At 44.6% G+C, this 19,790-nt stretch overlaps 2 protein-coding genes across 3 annotated transcripts in view; both read right to left on the bottom strand.

Moving 5' to 3' along the window:
* Positions 1-4,980: 4,980 nt before the first annotated feature.
* Positions 4,981-10,773, bottom strand: dnajc1 (DnaJ (Hsp40) homolog, subfamily C, member 1). Of its 2 annotated transcripts, none has more exons than XM_023398668.2 (12): positions 10,513-10,773; positions 9,769-9,870; positions 9,558-9,604; positions 9,268-9,433; positions 9,075-9,172; positions 8,904-8,997; positions 8,733-8,817; positions 8,283-8,446; positions 8,022-8,141; positions 6,840-6,888; positions 6,344-6,747; positions 4,981-5,380 (listed from the first exon to the last, which is right to left on the bottom strand). In XM_023398668.2, exons 1-12 carry the CDS (start codon positions 10,669-10,671, stop codon positions 5,312-5,314), a joined length of 1,557 nt encoding a protein of 518 aa, XP_023254436.1. In that variant the 5' UTR covers positions 10,672-10,773; the 3' UTR covers positions 4,981-5,311. The 2 variants fall into 2 exon arrangements, with proteins under 2 accessions (XP_023254436.1, XP_087027681.1); XM_087171555.1 differs by having other exon boundaries at positions 10,477-10,616.
* Positions 10,774-11,265: 492 nt separating this feature from the next.
* Positions 11,266-19,790, bottom strand: part of LOC111648913 (cadherin-7-like) — a 13,759-nt gene continuing 5,234 nt past the window's right edge. Inside the window, exons 4-11 of the mRNA XM_023398667.2 lie at positions 18,197-18,364; positions 17,420-17,607; positions 16,381-16,634; positions 16,147-16,283; positions 15,936-16,057; positions 14,459-14,576; positions 13,699-13,953; positions 11,266-13,400 (exon numbers count right to left, since the gene is read on the bottom strand). Of these exons, the coding sequence (XP_023254435.2) occupies positions 12,859-13,400; positions 13,699-13,953; positions 14,459-14,576; positions 15,936-16,057; positions 16,147-16,283; positions 16,381-16,634; positions 17,420-17,607; positions 18,197-18,364 (1,784 nt within the window). The 3' untranslated portion in view covers positions 11,266-12,858. The remainder of the gene's footprint in view (positions 13,401-13,698; positions 13,954-14,458; positions 14,577-15,935; positions 16,058-16,146; positions 16,284-16,380; positions 16,635-17,419; positions 17,608-18,196; positions 18,365-19,790) is intronic.

Here is a 19,790-nt window from a genome sequence, read left to right as displayed (position 1 = left end):
GGACCTATAGATCACAGGACCGTAAGTGAAATAATGGTTCACAAGAGCTTCTCTCAGTGCGCGTCCAGCTGTCCCATCTGGTTGCAGTGGTGCCAGTGGTAGATCAGGGCCATCTTCCTGGGGCCATCCATCAGAGGGAGGAACCTTGTGTTTTTCTGCGATGTTATGAAGCACAATGCAGGCGAGAATGATGTTGCATGCTCACTGTGGAGCTACATGTAGGTAGTTGAAGCACGTCAAGTGCCTCTTCAGCAACCCAGCCGTTCAATTATACTCCTTGATCCTCAATGAGCACTATTAAATCTGTCCTCTGCATTGTTGCTAGGAAATGGGAAAAGGTGTCATCAGCCATGGTAAGAGTTGATATGCACTGTCACCCAGTATGATGCCATCTGGGGGATTCTGTTGGAGGTGTCTAAAAATGTGGCTCTACCTCAAGATCCTAGCATCATGGACCAATCCTGACCATTTAACAACACAGTTAGTGATGTGGAGGTCTGCATTTGCCACAAGTTGCACATTGATGCTGTGCCACCCTTTCCTGTTCACAAATTCCCATTCCCTTTCATGGGGTGCTTGGATGTGAATATGAGTGCAGTCTATTACCCCTACAATGTTTGGCGTCCTCCCCATTTCAAAGTACTTGCGCTTGATCTGCCTGGTCTCTTCTGGATCCCTTGGAAACTTGACAAACTGGTTGACAAGGCTGGCTAATGAAGAGGGCTGATAGTGGACTTGCACGCACACACACACACCATCTCCAATGACTTGATAGAAGGATCCACATGCATAGAAGTGCAAAACCATCAGTACTTGTTCTTCCACAGTCAATGCATAGCTTCTTGTAGTGGTGTGTTCCAGTTGTGGCAAGTAGATTGACAATGAAACCAATGTCAGCCCGACCTAACCTAAATCTCTCATACAGTGTGTCATCTTTGTAGTCCTGCAGTTGGTTTGGGCGTGCAATGTGAATCTCCTCCTTTGCCTCTGTAAACGGTGAACAACACCTGCCATTTTGTTTGTATGGTCCCTTGTTAGGACAACTGCTTTCAAGACACCTTAATTGGCCTCCGAGCTTACACCTGGTTCCATTTGGGCATGGGCCTTTAGTTGTGCTTTGTAGACGACACAGACAGAGAGAGAAAATGGAAATGGAAGCAGGTACTTCAAATGGGAGCAATTTCACCCAAGCCGAAACACACGCCTTGCTGGATGGTGTGAGGGCACATTGTGACTCTGATTGCTAAACTTGACGAAACAGTAACATCCAAGATGAAAACCAACATTTGGAAAAAAGCTATTACAAGAAGATGGCTATCGAAAGAGTCCCCATCTAAAGAGGAGTGGATTGCAATTGTGAAAGAAATATATGACATGGAAAAACTGACTTCTTCCTTGAACTTGTGCATGGACAAATTCACTGTTCTGGAGGAAATGGCTAGCTCATCTTGAATAAGTGACACTTACAACAGGAGGCAGTTAACAACTAATAATGTGCTCTGTTTCATTTTTTATTTTTTTTCTTTCTTTTTTGCCTGAGTACAGCGCCCCCTACTGTCCTATTTGATGTGCTCTCTCAGTGTTGTTGGGCACTAGTGTGAGTATGTTTCTGTCCTGTTTTGATATGAAGGATAGACTATGGACAAATGGATCAAATATGACTGAAATGTCTCTAAACCCTGGACCTACCTCTTGAAATGTACACATTGTTACAATGATTCCTCTCTCCCTGTGTAATAATATATATGCGTAGGTATATTTTTCACTCTGTGCCTTTTCTGTCTTGTTCCTTTTCTTGTTCTTTTTCTTTCTTTCTCTCTTTCTAAGTGTACTGTAAAATGACTTCATAAAAATAAAGTTTACAAAAAAAAAAAGAAAACCAACATTTGGAAGAACATCACCAACAGTTTCAATGCCACAGGGAGTGGTGAATTAAGAACTCTGGAACAGGTCAAACTGCGCTGGAAAAATCTAAAACAGAAGGCCACAAAGGACAATACTGAGTCTCACAAGTCACAACCCTAAAACAGGTAACAAGACATTTAAGTGGGGTGAGTTTACTGATGTAGTTCTAGACATCATTGGTGGAAAAAGGTCTGAGGCTCTCCATGGCATTCAGTCAGTCTCACAAGGTGGTGAATCTGGACTGTGTGGGACTGAGGCTGATACACCAAACTCAGGGTTGATGAGTCAGCTTTTTATCCTGAATCTTGAGGCACAGCATGTCAATCCCCAACAGCAGGGGGATACTCACAGTTCAGACGACCCCCAACACCAGCAAGAGGACCCCCACATGCAAAATGGCTCCCACTCTTCAGGCACCCCCCAACGTCCACAGGAGTACCCCCCACTCTTCAGGTGGCCCCCAACACCAGCAAGAGGACCCCCACTCTTCAGGGTTGGAACTGCCCCATAAGAGGAAGTGTCTTGCAAAGGACCCGAAGGATCAAGATGGCTATGGGGATCTAGTGAGGAAGGAGATGGAGAGAGCAGAGCAACAGATCTCTCTAGCTGAGGAGCAGATCAAACTGACATTGCTTCAAAAGAGGGAGGTGAAACTTCCATTTCGCCTCTTAGAAGGGAAGCTGACAGAAGCTGGTATTCCACTGCCAGAGGAGAGAATGTGAACTCTTGTTTTTCAGAGATTTTTCTTTTTGTGACCATTTTTATTTTATTTTATGTTGACATAAAAGAACATACACACATACATGGATTATTTAGGAGTTTATAAAAATAAACAATCCATAGTCATTTTTCTGAAAGCTTTGAGTTTTGAGTATTATTTTGATTAATTGTTTAATAATGGCTGGATATTGTTTTTTCGTAGTCTGTGTTAATTTCATATGCAAACATCAAGTAATAAGACTGCAATGTGTCCTGCATGTCTCTACATCCACCTTGAATCGATGCTGAATCCACCCTTACAGTGGGATCAGGGAAATCCTGATATTTAGCATCAAACATATAAATACCCAAAATTGACATTTGATCTGGATTCTGGGTGGGATTGGATTACCAAATCCGGATCCAAATTTTGTAGGATCAGGATCACATATTCTGTTTTGAAATACCCAATCTTTAAATTTAATCCTATTCTGATCTGGATTAAAAGTTTTGAAATACTGGGCCCTGGTGTTTGGTTTCAGATCAGATGTTTGACCTCAGAGAGAATGAGACTGGTGTTTTTACTCTACACTGACACTGTGTTGAAAATTTTCATGACTGCAGTTAATACATTTGTTCCTGATGATATGATATTGATGTAATGCTTCTCAAATATGGATGTATTGATGACAAACAAGGTATATATTAGTGTATGGTGAAATTTGCATTAACTAAATGACCTGAGACATGTTTTATCTTAGGTTCTGAAATGTAAATGTATTGAATATAATAACTCAGAAACACATGCTGTTCTCACTCTGGTATAAACCATGTGGTCATTACACAGGATTTGTTCTAGATAGATAGATACTTTATTTATCCCCTACGGGAAATTCATGTGTACATTAGCTCACTGTTGATGATAATAATAATAATAATAATAATAAAAATAAAACGTTAATAATAAATAAACAATAATAATTAGATTAGTCCACTTCCTTTGGCCGAGGTGTTGTACAGCCTGATGGCAGTGGTAACAAAGGATCTCCTGAACCTCTCTGTTCTGCAGTGCAGTGAGATAAGACGTTTGCTGCAGCTGCTTCTCTGTCCTGCCAGAATGTTGTGGAGAGGATGTTGGTATTGTCCAAGATGGCCTCCATCTTACATTACAGTCCTGAGTGAGTCCAGACTCCTGCAGCACAGACCCAGCCTTTTTGACCAGCTTGTCCAGTCTCTTTGAGTTCATGTCAGACATGCTGCTGCCCCAGCAGACTGAAGCATAAAAAAGTGCTATTTTTCAGGACATCACATGACAAAGTGGTACAGAAGTTAATACTGATTTCATTGGTTTCTTTTGATTCAGATTTTTGGAGGTAAATGGACTGTGAACTGTTGCTGAGAGTATCCCAACAATGTAAAGATATGATATATTTCCATGAATCAATAAAAAATGTTTGTAAAGAGCTGATCAGCTCAGGCGCTGACAAATCCTCAAACAAAATAATATTCCAACACAAGGTAAAATTAACGAGTTCCGTTGATGATTTTAAAGATTTTTACTTGTAAATAAAATAAGAACAACCAACCAGTTAAAGTCATGGAGATTAAAACCATTAAAGAAAATGAATAAATTAATTAAGTAAAAATAATAAGAGACAAGTTAAAACTACTAGGAGTTCAAATAAAATGGTTGTAAAGCCAGTAAAACAAGAAGACTGACAGGAAGTGTAGTTTTTAAAGACAGTGTTGGAACTTCACCCGTTGTCATAGAGACGCAGGAAACAACCAGTGGAGAAGAAACACACCTCATCCTTTACTCACCAACAGCTGTCTCAAGAGGTGGAAACACACCAGTGTTAACTCTACTGAAGTTAGCATGCTAACCAGCTAGCTCTGGTCCATCTACTAATGTTAGAGACATAGCTGCTCAAAAGATATATTATAACGATGACTGAAGCTGTTCTTAAGCAACAATCACCAGCATCACCATCATCACCATCATCATCACCATCTGGAAAAGTTGTTCACTCAGCAGTGAAAAATAAATCCTGGGTCAGATTCATGCTGGAAGCTCTGGACCGTCTTGTTTGACTTTTCAGTGTCTCATGTACGTCTGGGACCCAGAGCAGGGTGGGGCCAGAACTTCAACTGTCCAGGTCTCACTGCTCAGTTTCCCTGAAAGGAGACTGATGTGGATTCTGTCCTGGTCCTGGATCAGTGGACCAGCTGTTTACTCCTGCACGGGTCCTGAAGGTGGACTTGGAGAGGGTTTATGACAGACCATCATCATCATCACCAGCATTTACATCATCATCATCAGCATCATTTAAACATTGAATGTGACAAAGTGAAAAAATAAAAACAAACGGCAGCAGATAATAAATACTTTTTATTGATCAGTTGAACAGAAGTTGATTGACAGCATGCTGAACAGAGCTAAGGCACATGAAGCTGTGAGGTCAGAGGTCAGGAGGCCTCAGACTGGTTACCTGCTACCTTTGACACATTGGTTTTAAAAACACACCTGATCAGGTGAGACACCACATCATACAAATAAAACAAACTATGATTCAGTCCAATCAGGAAGCAGCTCACCTGGACAGAGATAAAACACTGCTGACAAGTCACCTGGTTGATCACCTTTCTGACAGGTCACCTGATTCAGGTGAAAGCAGGAAGAGGCAGAGTCAGAGCTCAGGGCCTTTCATCAGCTCTTGGCCTGTTTCCTCTTCTGAACGAGCTCGGCCAACATCTTATAACGAATCATACATTCCTCCTGAAAAAAACAACACACACCAATCAGTTATCAATCAGTCAATAATCAATTAGTTAACAGACACGTCGCTGGATGTGACCAGGTGTGTCCCCAGGATTCAGTCCTGATGACAACATTGTTTTATACTGTTCCGAGTCATCTCACAGACAATGATATTAATCTATTATAACTCAGATACCAATCTGACATCAATTAGGGGATTCTGTGGTTCTGATGAAACCGGTTCAACTGCGTCCCTTCTCAGAGCGTGTTTGCTGCTGTGCTCTGATTGGATACCACTTGTCTCCCATGACCTCATCAAGGTTTTGGCCACAAAGAACTCGACAGCTGACGATCTTGTGAAGGTGATCAGGTGACCCAGACAGGTCTTCACCTTGAACAAGCATGTCTGTCCTGAGGGGCACGAATCTGGATTTCATACCGACTTGAGTGTCGTAATCTGCTGCAGGATCCAGATCTGCCACTGACCCTCATCATCGCCACTATTCATTTTATTATCATTACTAATTGCTGCTGTTATTATTAAGTTACTTACTCTGTAGATGATGCAGTGTTAGCCCCACCCCTCCAAGAAATGAAAGAAAAAAGTAATTCAAAATGAAAAAATTAACCAAGCAAAACATTTTAATTATGTTATTTACCTAATGTGTGTTCACTTGTTTAATCTGAGCTCAGTGAGAGAGTCTCTACTGTCATTTACTCTGAGGACAACTCGTCACCTTCAAACACTCTTCAGCTTCGAACACTGCGCATGAGAGTTTTTAAACACAGTCACTGTGGTGATGGTGGAGAGGACGCAGCAGTGGACCCAGCTGGACCTCGACCTAACCCTACGTGGAGCAGGAGCTTCATCTGCTGTCCCGGTCTGGACTTCTACAGGTTTAGTAAAACAGTTCATCAAGCATCTTACAATCAGACTGTCATGTGAACAGGTAGACTGTCTACCTGTCTGTCAGTCCTCACCTTGGTCTTCCCAGGGACCACCTTGGCGATGCGATCCCAGCGTTCTGCGGTTCCTCGGGGGAACTGTTGCAGAGCAAGTTCCAGCAGTTTCTGTTGGTTCTGAGTCCAGGCAGCAGGGTCTGCCTTCTCCCTGCTTTCGTGAGGCTCCGCCTCGTCATCCTCCTCCACCATGGCTGGGTCGAAATCTCTCTGCCGACGACCTCTGACCTTCATCTCTTCCCCTTTTGCTGCTGCCGTCGAAGACTTCCTGTTCCTCCTGCGGACCGCTGGAGCTGCTTCCTCCTCTTCTCCTTCCTCTTCCTCCACACAGGCCCCTCCCAGCCTCTGCGTCATAGCACTGTCAGCAACAGGAAGTGACCTCACAGGAAGATGAGGGCCCTTTAGGTCCGACAGCTTCACCAGACCTGAAATAGAGCAAGGTTAACTTCAGCTGACAGTAGAAGCCGTAGAACCTGACACTGGCAGTAGAATCAGTTACAGTAGAAACAGCCTTCACCTGATGTGTGGCTCACGTTGTCTTTCGCCTGTTTGACTTTAGTCGTCACCTGTTGAAGGAAAAAGACTCTGTTGGTTTCAGTTGTTTAAAGGAACAGTCTCACATTAAATCAGGTTTCAGTTTGAGATTGAGGATGAGATAGCCTAGCTTAGCACAAAGACTTGCGCCTAGCACTAGCTCCTAGCCTTTTGTTTACTGACTCCTTCAAGAACCAACACCTGAGCATGGTATAAGGGTTTGTATACCACCATGACCCTGGGGGGGTGAAGGAGGTAAACTGGTTCTGGATGAAAGTCCAGATTTTGAGAAAAAGTGAACTCTTCTGGATTAGAAAGACAGAGGATCTTTCCTGGAGCCAGGTCTCGGAGGGGAGCTCAATAAGGTATACCTGGTGGTCAGGGACACACCTGTGTGGATCCCTGTGGTTCACTCCGCTGTAAGGCTGGAGTTACCCCTGGCTACAAAAACTGGTTCTATGGATGTGCAATGTCACCACTGTGGTGGAGAAGGACCCAGAATTGATGCAAGGGGTAGAGGGACACAAACTGGATCACCTCAACACATGGTACTGGCTCTTGAACCATAATCTAGAGAGGGGCTGACCTTCCCAGAACTGCCCAGGGTGAAAGACACCAGAGGTTTAGGGAGGCCATGGAGGACGACTTGGCCCCAAGGAGGTTCCGGTAAAACATCACATAATTCAGGAGGGGGAAGTAGATCTTAGTGCAGACTATGTTCAGAGAACAACAGCTGACCTGTAGTGATGATACTTTTAGACAGTCGCAGAAACACTTTGAGAAACTGGTCTGAAGTGAACTGGACTTGTCCCCATGGAGGAGGCAGAAATCTGGAAAAGTTGTTCACTCAGCAGTGAAAAATAAATCCTGGGTCAGATTCATGCTGGAAGCTCTGGACCGTCTTGTTTGACTTTTCAGTGTCTCATGTACGTCTGGGACCCAGAGCAGGGTGGGGCCAGAACTTCAACTGTCCAGGTCTCACTGCTCAGTTTCCCTGAAAGGAGACTGATGTGGATTCTGTCCTGGTCCTGGATCTGTCTCTTATACACATCTACATCTTGAACTGAGAACGGATGGTTCATTAAACTAATATAATCTCAGTTCTAAGCAGAACGTCAGGATCCCTAACACCAGTATGAGTCAAACTTAACTACTTTAAACTCACATCAGACACCGACCGTCCCAGTTCATGAGCGATCTTCTCCCATCGACCTGGAGTTCCTCCTGGAAATTTCACCATCAACCTGCTGAGGAAACTGAGCTCGTCCTCTGTCCACTCTGCAGCCTGAGGACAGACACAGAGACGTCACCAGGTGTCCTCACACCTGTAGTCCACTACAGACTACCGACTGGACTGTATTGGACTACACCTGTAGACCAGTCTGTAGTCTTGGGACAGTTTAATAACTGATCAATGACATCACACCTTCTTCCTGCCAGCTCTGTGGTCCTGCAGCCAGCTGTCCATCTGGTCTTCAATCTCCTCAATGGATGAGGTCTGGTCGTAGCTCTGGTAGTTCAGGTTCTCTGAAGACGGCTCGTAAACTGGAAACTCCACCTTTGGCTTCTTGAGCTTCGGCCTCTTCTCTCCTGACAGACAGAGAGACAAAGGCAGACAAAGAAAAACAGTGAGACAAAGACACAGAGAGACAGCAGAGGGGAATTAAAACTGGACCAGGGACAGAGGTCAGACTCTGGATCAGTTGGTGGATTCAGGTTCAGTCTCAGTCTCTCTGCTGAAGATCTGGTTTCTGTTCAGTGACCTTAAATCTCATATTGTCCCCGAATGCACCAACTGAATTCCTTAAATTATCCATGATTGACTGATTATCGATAAATACTGATAATCAATCAGTATTGATGTTTTAGTGTTTACTGGTCACAGCTTCCTGTTCAGCTTCAGCTTCTTCTCTTTGCTGCTGCTTCATCTGCTGGTAGTCCTCGTAGTACTGCTTCACCTCCTGAAACACACAGAGACTGGGACTGAGACCGGGACAGAGACTGGGACTGAGCAGAGACCAGGTATGATCAGCGTGTCCCCTCCTACCTGGACGGTCTGAGGCAGGTTTTTGATGGACAGATAAAGCCAGATGCTCAGCTTCAGAGGGAGGATGTCCTGCCAGTGAGGCCTGTCCTGAACTCTGAAACAAACAAAAATAAACAATTCAAACAAAGAAACAAACACAGGTGGTCAGTGAAGATGATGTCATAGCTGTACCTGTCAGTGCGATCCTGGCTGATACACCTGAGCTCCTCTACAGGCCTGGAGCTCACCTTCTTCTTCTTCTCTTTTTTCTTCTTACTCAACAGCTCGTCCTGGAAACAAGGAGGATTCACTGTCAGGTCACATGACATGGGCTGCTCTGATTGGCTGCCTGCTCCGCTCTGATTGGCTGTCTGCTCTGTCTTACCAGCTGTTTCTCCAGGTAGATGGACCAGATGACAGCATAGTGTCCCACAGTGAGGATGAGGAAGAGGAGGAATCCCAGCTCAGAGTTACTCATCTTCCTCACTCGTCTGTAGTAGAAGACCGGCTGCCGCCAATCAGGAAGCCCATTCACCAGGATGTCATCGTACCTGTACAGGTAAGACACACTCACAGTTTAGTTATGCCGATTCAAACCAGAGAAACCCAGCTAACTCTGAGCTGTGATTGGCTGAGGTCCGACTGTGAGCTGTGATGTGAACAGGTGAGACTTACCTGCGTCGTCTCTCCTCGTCCTTCAGAACTTCATAAATGGCAACAAGCTGAAAACAAAATGAATGTTTACATATTCACAATGATCACTTCAATCTGGTAATTCAAAAATACAGTGAAAAGAAAAAAAAAAAAATACATATGATATATATATATATATATATATATATATATATATATCTATCTGACTAGTCAGCAGGTGTGTGTTCCTCACCTGTCTGAACTGAGTCTCTGCGTCTTCGTTTTTGTTTTTGTCAGGATGCAGCGTGAGAGACAGACGACGGTACGCCTTCTTGATCTCTGCTGCTGAGGCATCCTGAGGGACAGAGGACAGAGACAGGTGTGTTGACCAGTTACCTATTGGACTGCATTCATCCATTACCTGATTCTCCTCTCCTTTCCTGTTGGCCATTTCTGTTGTTTTTCAAAGTAAAAGTCCAGTTCTGTGGTGTTTATTGTGACCAGATGATTCACTGATTAATTAATATTAATCAATGAACCTCTGGAACAGCAGGTTTAAGAAAGACATGAAAAACTGAACTGGCCCTTTAATATGTGACATCCTAATGGGAACGGTCTGACCCCGAACCAGGACCTGGTCTTTAGCTCTTTTCCTTTATGCAAGTTGCTGAAATAAAAGAAACCAGAGTCGGCTCGTGACGTCACTGCTCTGGTCGAGTCAAAACTAACAATAATCATTCTGTGCTCTGTTAACATCAACACCTGAGGTGATACGTCACACTGAAACAACTGTTGGCATCAGATGCTAGCATTAACTAGCTGCTCAGAACCGGAACTGACTCATGATCTGGTTCAGGTTTCTACATTAGCGCCTGATGTGCGTTAGCTTAGCCCGCCAGTGTGCGCGCGTGGCACTCAGCTGTTAGCATTAGCACCCAGCTAGCTGCTTCTGTTCGGTTACCATGGAGACAGTTAGCAGTTAGCTGTTAGCCCGGACCTGGTTCAGGGACATGAACTGGTAGAAGGTCTGCGGGATCTCCTCCACCAGATCCAGCAGCTCCAGATCCGCCTCCCAGGCGTTCAGAGGGGGGACCGCAGTGACCAACAGGGTAAGGCAGACCAGCAGAGACCCGCACGGACCCGCGCGGACCCCCATCACCGTGAAACCGATACAGCGGGAGAAAAGGCTGGATCAAGACACAGAGTGCTCCTCGGTCCGTGAGCCAGCTCAGAGATCTGGTCCAGGAAAACACCGCCATGCACATCCGGGGTACAAAAAACTGTCAAAATAAAAGTCATCTCTGTGACTCTGCAATCATCAGCGACGCTTGCAGGAGGAGCGGGAAACTACAGTCAGATCCGCAGCTGAACTGAGAGCAGATTCTGATGACTGTTCATCGGTGGATCTACACCTATAACTGAAGCCAGACCAGCTGGAGCCAAACAAATCCTGAACCTCCTCCTGAACCTCTTTGAGCAAGATCCTGAACCCTGTGTGTGTGTGTGTGTGTGTGTGTGTGTGTGGGTGTGTGTGTGTGTGTGTGTGTGTGTGATTATGTAAGCAACTCACTTGGAAACACCTGGAAAAAGTCAGAGCAGCCCTGAAAGATAAATTTGATGACTGAAAATTCATAGTGACTCAGTCTATCTGTCTGTGAATTAATCCTTTTCATTTCATTCACTTTTCATTCAGCATTTTAATTACTGCGTTTGATGATGAACAGCTGTAATAATAGCAGCTCAGTAGGATGAAGACTTTTATTTAGTAGATTTTACAAACAGCAACACTGACAGAAACCTCTGAAAACACTGTTAAATACAACTGAGCAATGTAAGAAAACAAAAGTGTTTGGTTTGTTATCTGTAAACAGATAAAACATGGTTAAAACAAACAAAAACAGACAGAGGGGGAAATAACAGATTTTTTAAATGGTTTGCCTTGATTGACAGCTGTCTCAGCCACTCATACCTCAGCTCTGCCCAGGCCCTGCCTCTTTTCCCTATGGCAACCGGGCAGGCTCAGTCTGAGTCACAGAGGGTTTGGTCTCACACTCTAAGACTTAAGCCGCGTTCTGACCAAAAACTCTGAAGTTAAAGTTCCAGGGACTTTTCTTCAGGAACTAAAGGTTCCTGTTTGGCCCATTGTTGTCTGCGTTTCCACCGCAGCTTAAAGTCCCGGGAACATTATGCAAAATTATTACTTGACATTACATTATTCACAGCACTTTGAGGACATCATATGAACGAAAATGTGGGACAAATTGTATCCCGTATATATTCAAAACATCAGAGGACGCAGTATTTTATTTTCAAATACGTGGCGATCCTGTATTATACGTGACGGGTGCAACCCTAGCCACTCAAGTTGTTGTGGTCCTTTATTTTTTTGTAGTCCTGTTTCAATTTTTTTACCTTCTCCCAGACCCGTGTTGAAAATGTGTTCGGTGCTTGCTCGCTGCGGACTTTTGAACATCGTGGGTAAAATAAAATGCAGTGAGGACTCGACCAGTCAGAAATGTTCAGCACTGCAGACCACACCCCCAAAGTTCCTGAACCTTTGGAAAGTACTACCACCCGCACAGTACCTTTTTGGGGGTTGATCAATTCCCCCGGAACTAAATTTAGACCCTGGTTCCTGTGGTGGAAATGCGCATAGTTCCTCTAAAGGTTTCTGGTTCCTGGGGAAAGTTCTTGCTTTGGAAACATGGCTTCTGTAAAGACCAGGATCCTGCAGGGTCACTGTTTACAAAACTAGTCTCTTTTGAGATTATTTCCCATCATGCTCCTGGTGGAATTTTACAGGAAGAAAAACTGTTATTCTCCCAGACTTTTTGTCCTCTTTGAAATTCTACGTTATTGTTTTTATTATTATTATTATTGTACTGCTAACAGAGGCAAACACACTGTCACTCATCAGTCATATGACCGATACATAACCAGGGGAGTGTGTCTACAGGACCAGGTACAGAACCCTGTGTCTGAGTACAGCAGGTGTGGCGGGGGCACACACTGGACCAGATGCCATAAAGGGCTGATTCTATTCTCAAAAAACAAACTGAACTACAAACATGGCTGACTTAAGGGAGAATTTTTGTTTAAAAAATATCTCATTTGATGCAGTTTGTATTCCTGTTTCCTCCAGCACCAGGGAACGCATGTTGGGTATCAGGGTCAAGGCAGCAGCCTCAGAGTTGCAGGCCTGATGCTGGCCTCTGACCCTGATCCACATACGATCCTGACTCAGACTTTACCCTGATCCAGATCCAGCAGGTCAGATACAGGTGACCTACTGTTCCACCTGTTACAGCTCCACCAGTCTCCTCTGCTTCCTGCAGACTGAGGACTATGATGAGCCCTCACCCCCCTTGTGGTTTCCGTAGAGGTCTGCAAGCTTCCTGAACCTCGGCCCCCACTCTCTAAGGAAGTCATAGTTCTGCTCAGACTCTAACAAGTTAAATGAATTTAATGTGTCTAATGAGTCCAACGAGTCTACTGAGTTTAATGAGCTGAGTGACTCTGCAGTCGACCCGCTGCCTTCAAAGGCATAGGTCTGCAGAGAGTCATAAGGGGGGGCCGTCAGATCCAGGTCTGCCTCCTGCAGTCTGTCCTTGATAAACTCCTGGAACAGCTGTTTTTTTTCCATGCTAGACTGTGGTCTCCTAGGGAGTCCCGGCGGATGGTGGTCGGGGTGGAGGTCGGGGTCTCGGTAGATTTGGGTTGTTTGGTTCAGGTGCCTCAGAGCAAACATGTCGAAGGCCTCAGTGTCCTCCTCACCTCCACCTTCATCATCATAACGGACTATGTTCTCAAGAATCTCTCGCTCATCGTTCATCATCAAAGGCTCCCTCTTCCTGTGTCTGATGACGACCGTTACCATGACGACACCTGAAGAGAAAGGCAGGTGTCAAACTACAATTAATAACAATGAGGTAACGGAAGGTGCTTCAGAGTTTTGTGAGGTCACAGTGACCTTGACCTTTCACCACCAAAATCTGATCAGTTCATCCTTTAGTCACAGACATGGGACTGAATTAAAGGAACAGTGTTTTAACCTTTAATGAATCACAAATCTGTTGCTTTCAGTACTGTAGGTGGTTGCTATGGGATACTGGGTGGTTGCTATGGGATACTAGGTGGTTGCTATTATGATTGGCGCTTGTTGCTGCCATGTCTCAGGTCATACCCAGCAGTGTGAGGACACAGGTGAGGACGGCGGCGGTGGCGGCGGTGCTCAGTCCGACCACCAGCAGCGGTGACGCTCTCTGGCTGCAGGAGCGTCGGTTTCCGTCGAGGTCACAGTTACAGACGGTGACAGACAGCGTGGTGGTGCTGCTGAGAGACGGACTGCCGCTGTCTGAAATCACCACCGCCACGAAGTGAACCAACTGATCCCGCTGCAGGAAACCACCACGCCAAGTCAGGACGGACGCTGTGTTGTCTGAGGACAGAAGATCAAACATCTGAGTAATGTCAGCAGGTAGAGGAGCCTGCTCTCACCTGAGCTGAAAGGACCAGTTCAGATTTATATCAATATGTTTGTCTTATTATTATTTTAATTATAATTATAGTACTATAGTAGATAATTAATAATTATAATTACAGTAAATCACTATGAACTGATCTTTAACTTTCTAAATAAATGATCATGGGCAGTATAAATATGATCATATATCATATCATGTAATCAAACAGAACAACACGAGGTTCCTTCTGGTTCTGTTCTGGGTTCTCCATATTGTACTGCTGGTTAAAGCTGAATTAACGATGTGATAAAAGTGAGTAAGTGGACCTTGAGTTAAGAATTTTGGCTTACAAACAAAGAAAATTCGCTTTGGTTTAAGTGTTTCAGGTCTGAGCCTTTGATTTAAGCTAGACCTTTTAAGGTGGACTGTACCTGTGTTAGATGTAGTTATTTAAAGTAGACCTTTTAAGGTGGACTTTACCTTTGTTGTCTCTCAGGGTGAAGTTGAGATTCCCTGCAGCCTCAGTGGTCAGAGAGAACAGGAAGTGATGCCCATTCTCAGGTTCATCTCGGTCCACAGCGCTGAGAGTCTCAATGATCTGAAGGTCAAAGGTCAAACACAGAAAACAAAATGACTCAATCAGAGAAAATGATTTCTTAAAACACATAATCTAGAGAATCTGTAGTTCATGATTCTGATTGGCCTGTTTCAGTCAATTGATTACAAATCGACACTGCTGATCATTTTATGATCCTGGTCCTCCTGGTAACCTCAGACTGATCCTCATCATGTGATCAGATTAGAGAACAAAGACATTTGGATGAAGATCAGATAGAGAAACACTTTCTCCATCAGTGACTCTCTGACTTTCCCACTGTAAAAGGACATGAGGCCTCTAACAGACATTTGGAGCCCTTTACTCACACTTTCCCTTAAGTCCACATTACAGCAGACTTTGTCTGAGGGAATTACCCAAAGTTCATAGTGTTGTGACATTAAACACAGGGTTGCCATGGTTACCAGGGGACGCCCAGAAATGTAAAAAACGGCAGACAATGGTTATAAAATGCAAGAAATTATAAGATGGAAGGAGAAAGGTTCACAAACAAGTATGAAAGGAGCTAATGCTAATGTTAGCATTAGACGGGACAGACAATATATGGCAGAATAAACAGAGTCACTGTGAGTCAGAGCAGAACTGTGGAGTTATCTGTCCTGTGATCACATTCCAACTATCCAAATTGGATCAGATCTGTTCCAAAATAATTTTTTTGTTTACAAACCTGGAGGGAATAAAAATGAACAATCAAAAGTCCCAAACACACAATTGAATGCAAATGTTTTGGCATCGTCAAAGTAACATATATATATAACCCTATATATACATGCTCTCCCAGTCCTCTTTACACCATTTTGAGCCCTGCAGCCTCTCACACTCAATCCCTCACCAGGTGAAGTCAATTTAGGCTGTAAGGGTTCAGGGTTCAGGATTTAAGGGGGACACTGGGATTGGGACTATCATTCCCTAAGTCTGTTCCGGTGTGGATCACCTGTTCAGTTCTTACCTGTTTGTTGCTGAGTCTTTGAGTGAGATAAACCTCTGAAGTGTAGCAGCTGAGCTCACTCAGGGTGTGAGTGTGTGATTGATGTGTGAATGGTGATAAAGCAGTGGACATAAACAATTAATTGAAATATAGGAGTAAAGTAAACATCCATACCTGGCCACACACACAGTTTCTGAGTCATGTTGTGTTTGTTGTTTTTATGGACAGTTATATTTCTATGATTTTTATCTATGAAGAGTAAAGGCTGTTTTGTTTGTTTTGTGTTTGTGCTGATTTAAAAATTATTATTTATTTAAATAATGCTAAAATGAAAATAATTTTGACAGGTAGTAAAACCCGAAGGTCCAGAGTCACAGACAGAGTTACAGACAGTCTGTGATGGACAGGTTTACCTGTCCAGGTTTGCTGTTCTCACAGACGAACAGTTGGTATTCAACGGCGAAGCTCGGAGCATTGTCGTTAATGTCCGTCACAGAGACCAGAACCACAGCTTTCCCCACCTGAGAAGGATCCACTGACACACAGACACATCTGTCAGGCATACCTGTTACAGACAGGAAGTAGTCACAATAAAATCACACACCACATTAAAGTTGGACTCACGGCTCTCTGTTGCGAGGACAGTGATGTTGTGCAGAGCAGAGGTCTCTCGGTCTAAAGGTTGGTTTGTTCTGATCAGACCGGAACTACTGTCAATGGTAAAGTAACGCTGCATATCTGACCTCTGGTCTATAGAGAACCTGTGGTACAGACAGAGTCACAGACAGAGTTGCAAACAGTCACAGACAGAGTCATAGACAGAGTTACAGACAGTCACAGAGTCACAGACACTTGTACCTGACAGGACTGCTGGTGGCGTCGGGGTCGTGAGCTGTAACTGATCCCACATCAGTTCCTACTGCAGCTGCCTCTGAGATCACCATCTGACTGATGGAGGACGAGAAGACCGGAGGCTCGTCCACGTTTTCCACAAGCAGATGAACTGTTGCCAGATCACTGAATGGACCCACAGACAGGAAACGGGTGTCCACGTAACGATTGGACGCTTCGACATGCAAAGTGTAGCTGGACTTGGTCTCAAAGTCCAGAGTCTGGAGGGAGGAGAAGAAAACTGATGTGATGGTTGTTGTTCAAGCTTATTTCAGTTGTTAGACTCCTTTATTAGGAACAGTGAAGAAATTATGTTATTGTCTGAGGGTCTGGCAGAAACAGTCTCATTATCTCATCATGTGGGATATATTTACCTCAGGAAGCCTGATTTAGAAGGACTTACTTAAAATACACACTATTATCAGGATTCTCTAAAACTGAGCATTTTCCCATGAAAGTAGAAATAACAGATGATTTTGGTTTTGCAACACTGACATCAATCTAAATTTGAAACTGTGAGTGTTGTCAGCAGCTGTTCAGCAGTGGAAGACTGTCCTCTGGGACCAACAAAAAACACTTATAACACAGAGCTGTGCAAACTAACGCAATGATCAGACCGAGGTCAAAGCTGCAGATGTTCTGAGAGCTGGATCAGTGAGCTAATGACTGAAATCCTCTGAATCAGTCTAACATCTGGACAAAGAAACAGAGAAAACACATCTGACCCAGAACAAAAATATTTGTCCATGACAGAAGGCAAACATGTGAGTGATCTCATTGCCAGTAACCTCTGTTTGTCCAGTACCTGCTACACTGGAACCAGTTCCTGCTACACAGAAACCAGTACCTGCTACAAGCAAACCAGTACCTGCTACACTGGAACCAGTTCCTGCTACACAGAAACCAGTACCTGCTACACTGGAACCAGTACCTGCTACAAGGAAATCACTAACTGTTGAGGAGTCACTCGTATTTTGACTAGTCCTTACTGGTAATAAACCACTACCTTGTGGAGGATGACCAGTCCTTCCTGTGTGTTTGGATCAGTGAGGATCCTGAAGGTTCCCAGTCCATCTTCATCTAGGATCCTGTAGTCCATCTCAGCATTTGGACCAACATCCAGATCCAGAGCTTTGATCTTAGCAACCACAGCTGACACCAGTACAGACTCTGGAACACTGAACTGGTAGCTCTCTGTAGGAGACAGGTACAAAGACAGGTGCAGGTGGTGTGGTGGTGTGGTGGTCTGAGGGTCTGGTGGTCTGAGGGTCTGTGGGTCTGTGGGTCTGGTGGTCTGTTGGTCTGTGGGTCTGGTGGTCTGGTGGTTTGAAGGTCTGAGGGTTTGTAGGTCTCAGGGTCTGGTGGTCTGGTGGTCTGGTGGTCTGAGGGTCTGAGGGTCTGTAGGTCTCAGGGTCTGGTGGTCTGGTGGTCTGAGGGTCTGTGGGTCTGGTGGTCTGGTGGTCTGGTGGTCTGGTAGTTTGAAGGTCTGAGGGTCTGAGGGTCTGTAGGTCTGAGGGTCTGGTGGTCTGGTGGTCTGTAGGTCTAAGGGTCTGTGGGTCTGTGGGTCTGATGGTCTGTGGGTCTGATGGTCTGGTGATCTGAGGGTCTGTGGGTCTGGTGGTCTGGTGGTCTGAGGGTCTGTGGGTCTGGTGGTCTGTGGGTCTGGTGGTCTGTGGGTCTGGTGGTCTGATGGTCTGTGGGTCTGATGGTCTGAGGGTCTGATGGTCTGGTGGTCTGAGGGTCTGGTGGTATGTCATAATTAAAGGTCAAAGGTCAAACTCACTGCGGGGGAAGCGAGGAGGGTTGTCATTGACATCGATCAGGGTCACTGTAACGGAGGTCGTTCCTGACAGACCTCCCATCTGACCAATCATGTCTTTGGCCTGGATGACCAACAGGTACTGGTCCCGCACCTCCCGATCCATGTCAGGTAGAGCCGTCCGCACCACACCTGCAGGACAGGTGAGACTCAGGTGATTCACAGACCAGAGTCTGTCCACAGTCCAACACCTGGACCACATGACAACAGGTAAACCAGTTCAGAACAAAACTGCATCACAGCATCTTTCACACTGACACACTCATCAGGCACAGCATACCTGGCTCATACCTGGGGAAAGGTGAGAGTCAGGAGAATTATGGTTAATTTACAGCTGTTCTCCATCAGTGACAAACTGATTTTCACATTAAGAGCCTGCCTGAACTCTGCCGCGACGACAGGATCTCCACTCTCCTTCCCAGTGTGTTTCTCCCTCCTCCCAGTCTGTCGCCCCAGGGAGGCGTGGCCTGGCTATCTGGCTGTGAGCGGTGCGGCACACCTGAATCTCATCTACCTTCATCAACCTCTGTATAAGAACCCTGGCAGATCATCCACTCATTGCCAGATTATACCTACGCCTATGTGGAACCTATCAGTGCAACCTTAGAGTAATTATTCCTTGTGGTTTTTCCTAGTTTTGTTCCTTGTACTCACTCTGCGTATCCTCAGCTGCACCTGCCTCTGCCTCCCTGCTACGGATCCAGAACCATCATCCAAACCATCGACTCATCTACCTGCCTGCCTGTCCCATTTTCCGTCCCTGAGTGCTCAATAAAACTCTCTGAGGTCTACTTTTGGGCCCTAACACCAAGCTTTAACAGATTGTCACATAAAATTTCAGATTAAAATTTATTTCTATATAAAGAACATTGGTATTTATTTATCTGTGACTCTAGTTTGTAAACTGGTACAAAATACAATTTCTTCACTAAAGGATTTCCAGTTGTCTGTTAAAACTTTTGTTTTGTTGAAAAGTGTTTAAAAGAAAGTTTATTTTCTTCATCAATTTAGGTATAAATTTCTGGTGAGAATCAGTTAAAAGGTAAAAACACTTTATGGTTTTACATCTGTTCTCCATCAGTGTCTGAATCATTCAGAGTGATGCTGTTTGTTTGTTACAGTTCAGTTCATGTCACATCATGTTAATGTCGTGTCTCTCACTGCAGCTCGTCCATGTTTGAGCCTGATGTAAGAGGAGGAGCTCATCGGTTAATACACAACGCTTAAATACATGGAGCATTTAGAGCTGTTTATAATGAAATAATCTTCACACACACAAACACACACACACACACACACACACACACACACACACAGCTTTTAATCTGATCTGTCTGCCTGCAGAGGATGAGTTAGTTCACCTCCTCTCTATAAACCATAAACATTTGAGGATAATTTACAGGTTAATGTCTGCAGATAGAACAGGGTGAGGAGGGTGGGGTGGGGTAAACAGCTTTATATAAGAGAGAGATGAACACATCACAGCAGTTTGAATGATCACACGTTTAAATGTTTCTGAGTCTGAATCATTCAGAGTGATGCTGTTTGTTTGTTTGTT

The sequence above is a fragment of the Seriola lalandi genome, unplaced genomic scaffold (assembly GCF_002814215.2).
Source record: "Seriola lalandi dorsalis isolate HSWRI2012SDOR001 ecotype SW California unplaced genomic scaffold, Sedor1 jcf7180002049694, whole genome shotgun sequence".
Lineage (NCBI taxonomy): Eukaryota > Metazoa > Chordata > Actinopteri > Carangiformes > Carangidae > Seriola > Seriola lalandi.
The sequence above is the reverse complement of the archived record's forward strand: the minus strand, read 5'-3'. Positions and strand labels throughout refer to the sequence as shown.

Excerpts from the sequence above, each read along its gene's own strand:
- dnajc1 (XM_023398668.2), bottom strand. The coding sequence starts at position 10,671 with ATGGGGGTCCGCGCGGGTCCGTGCGGGTCTCTGCTGGTCTGCCTTACC. Across the intron at positions 9,605-9,768 it reads CAGAGACTCAGTTCAGACAG|CTTGTTGCCATTTATGAAGT; the intron begins GTGAGGAACACA and ends TTTTGTTTTCAG. Across the intron at positions 9,434-9,557 it reads GACGAGGAGAGACGACGCAG|GTACGATGACATCCTGGTGA; the intron begins GTAAGTCTCACC and ends TTACCTGTACAG.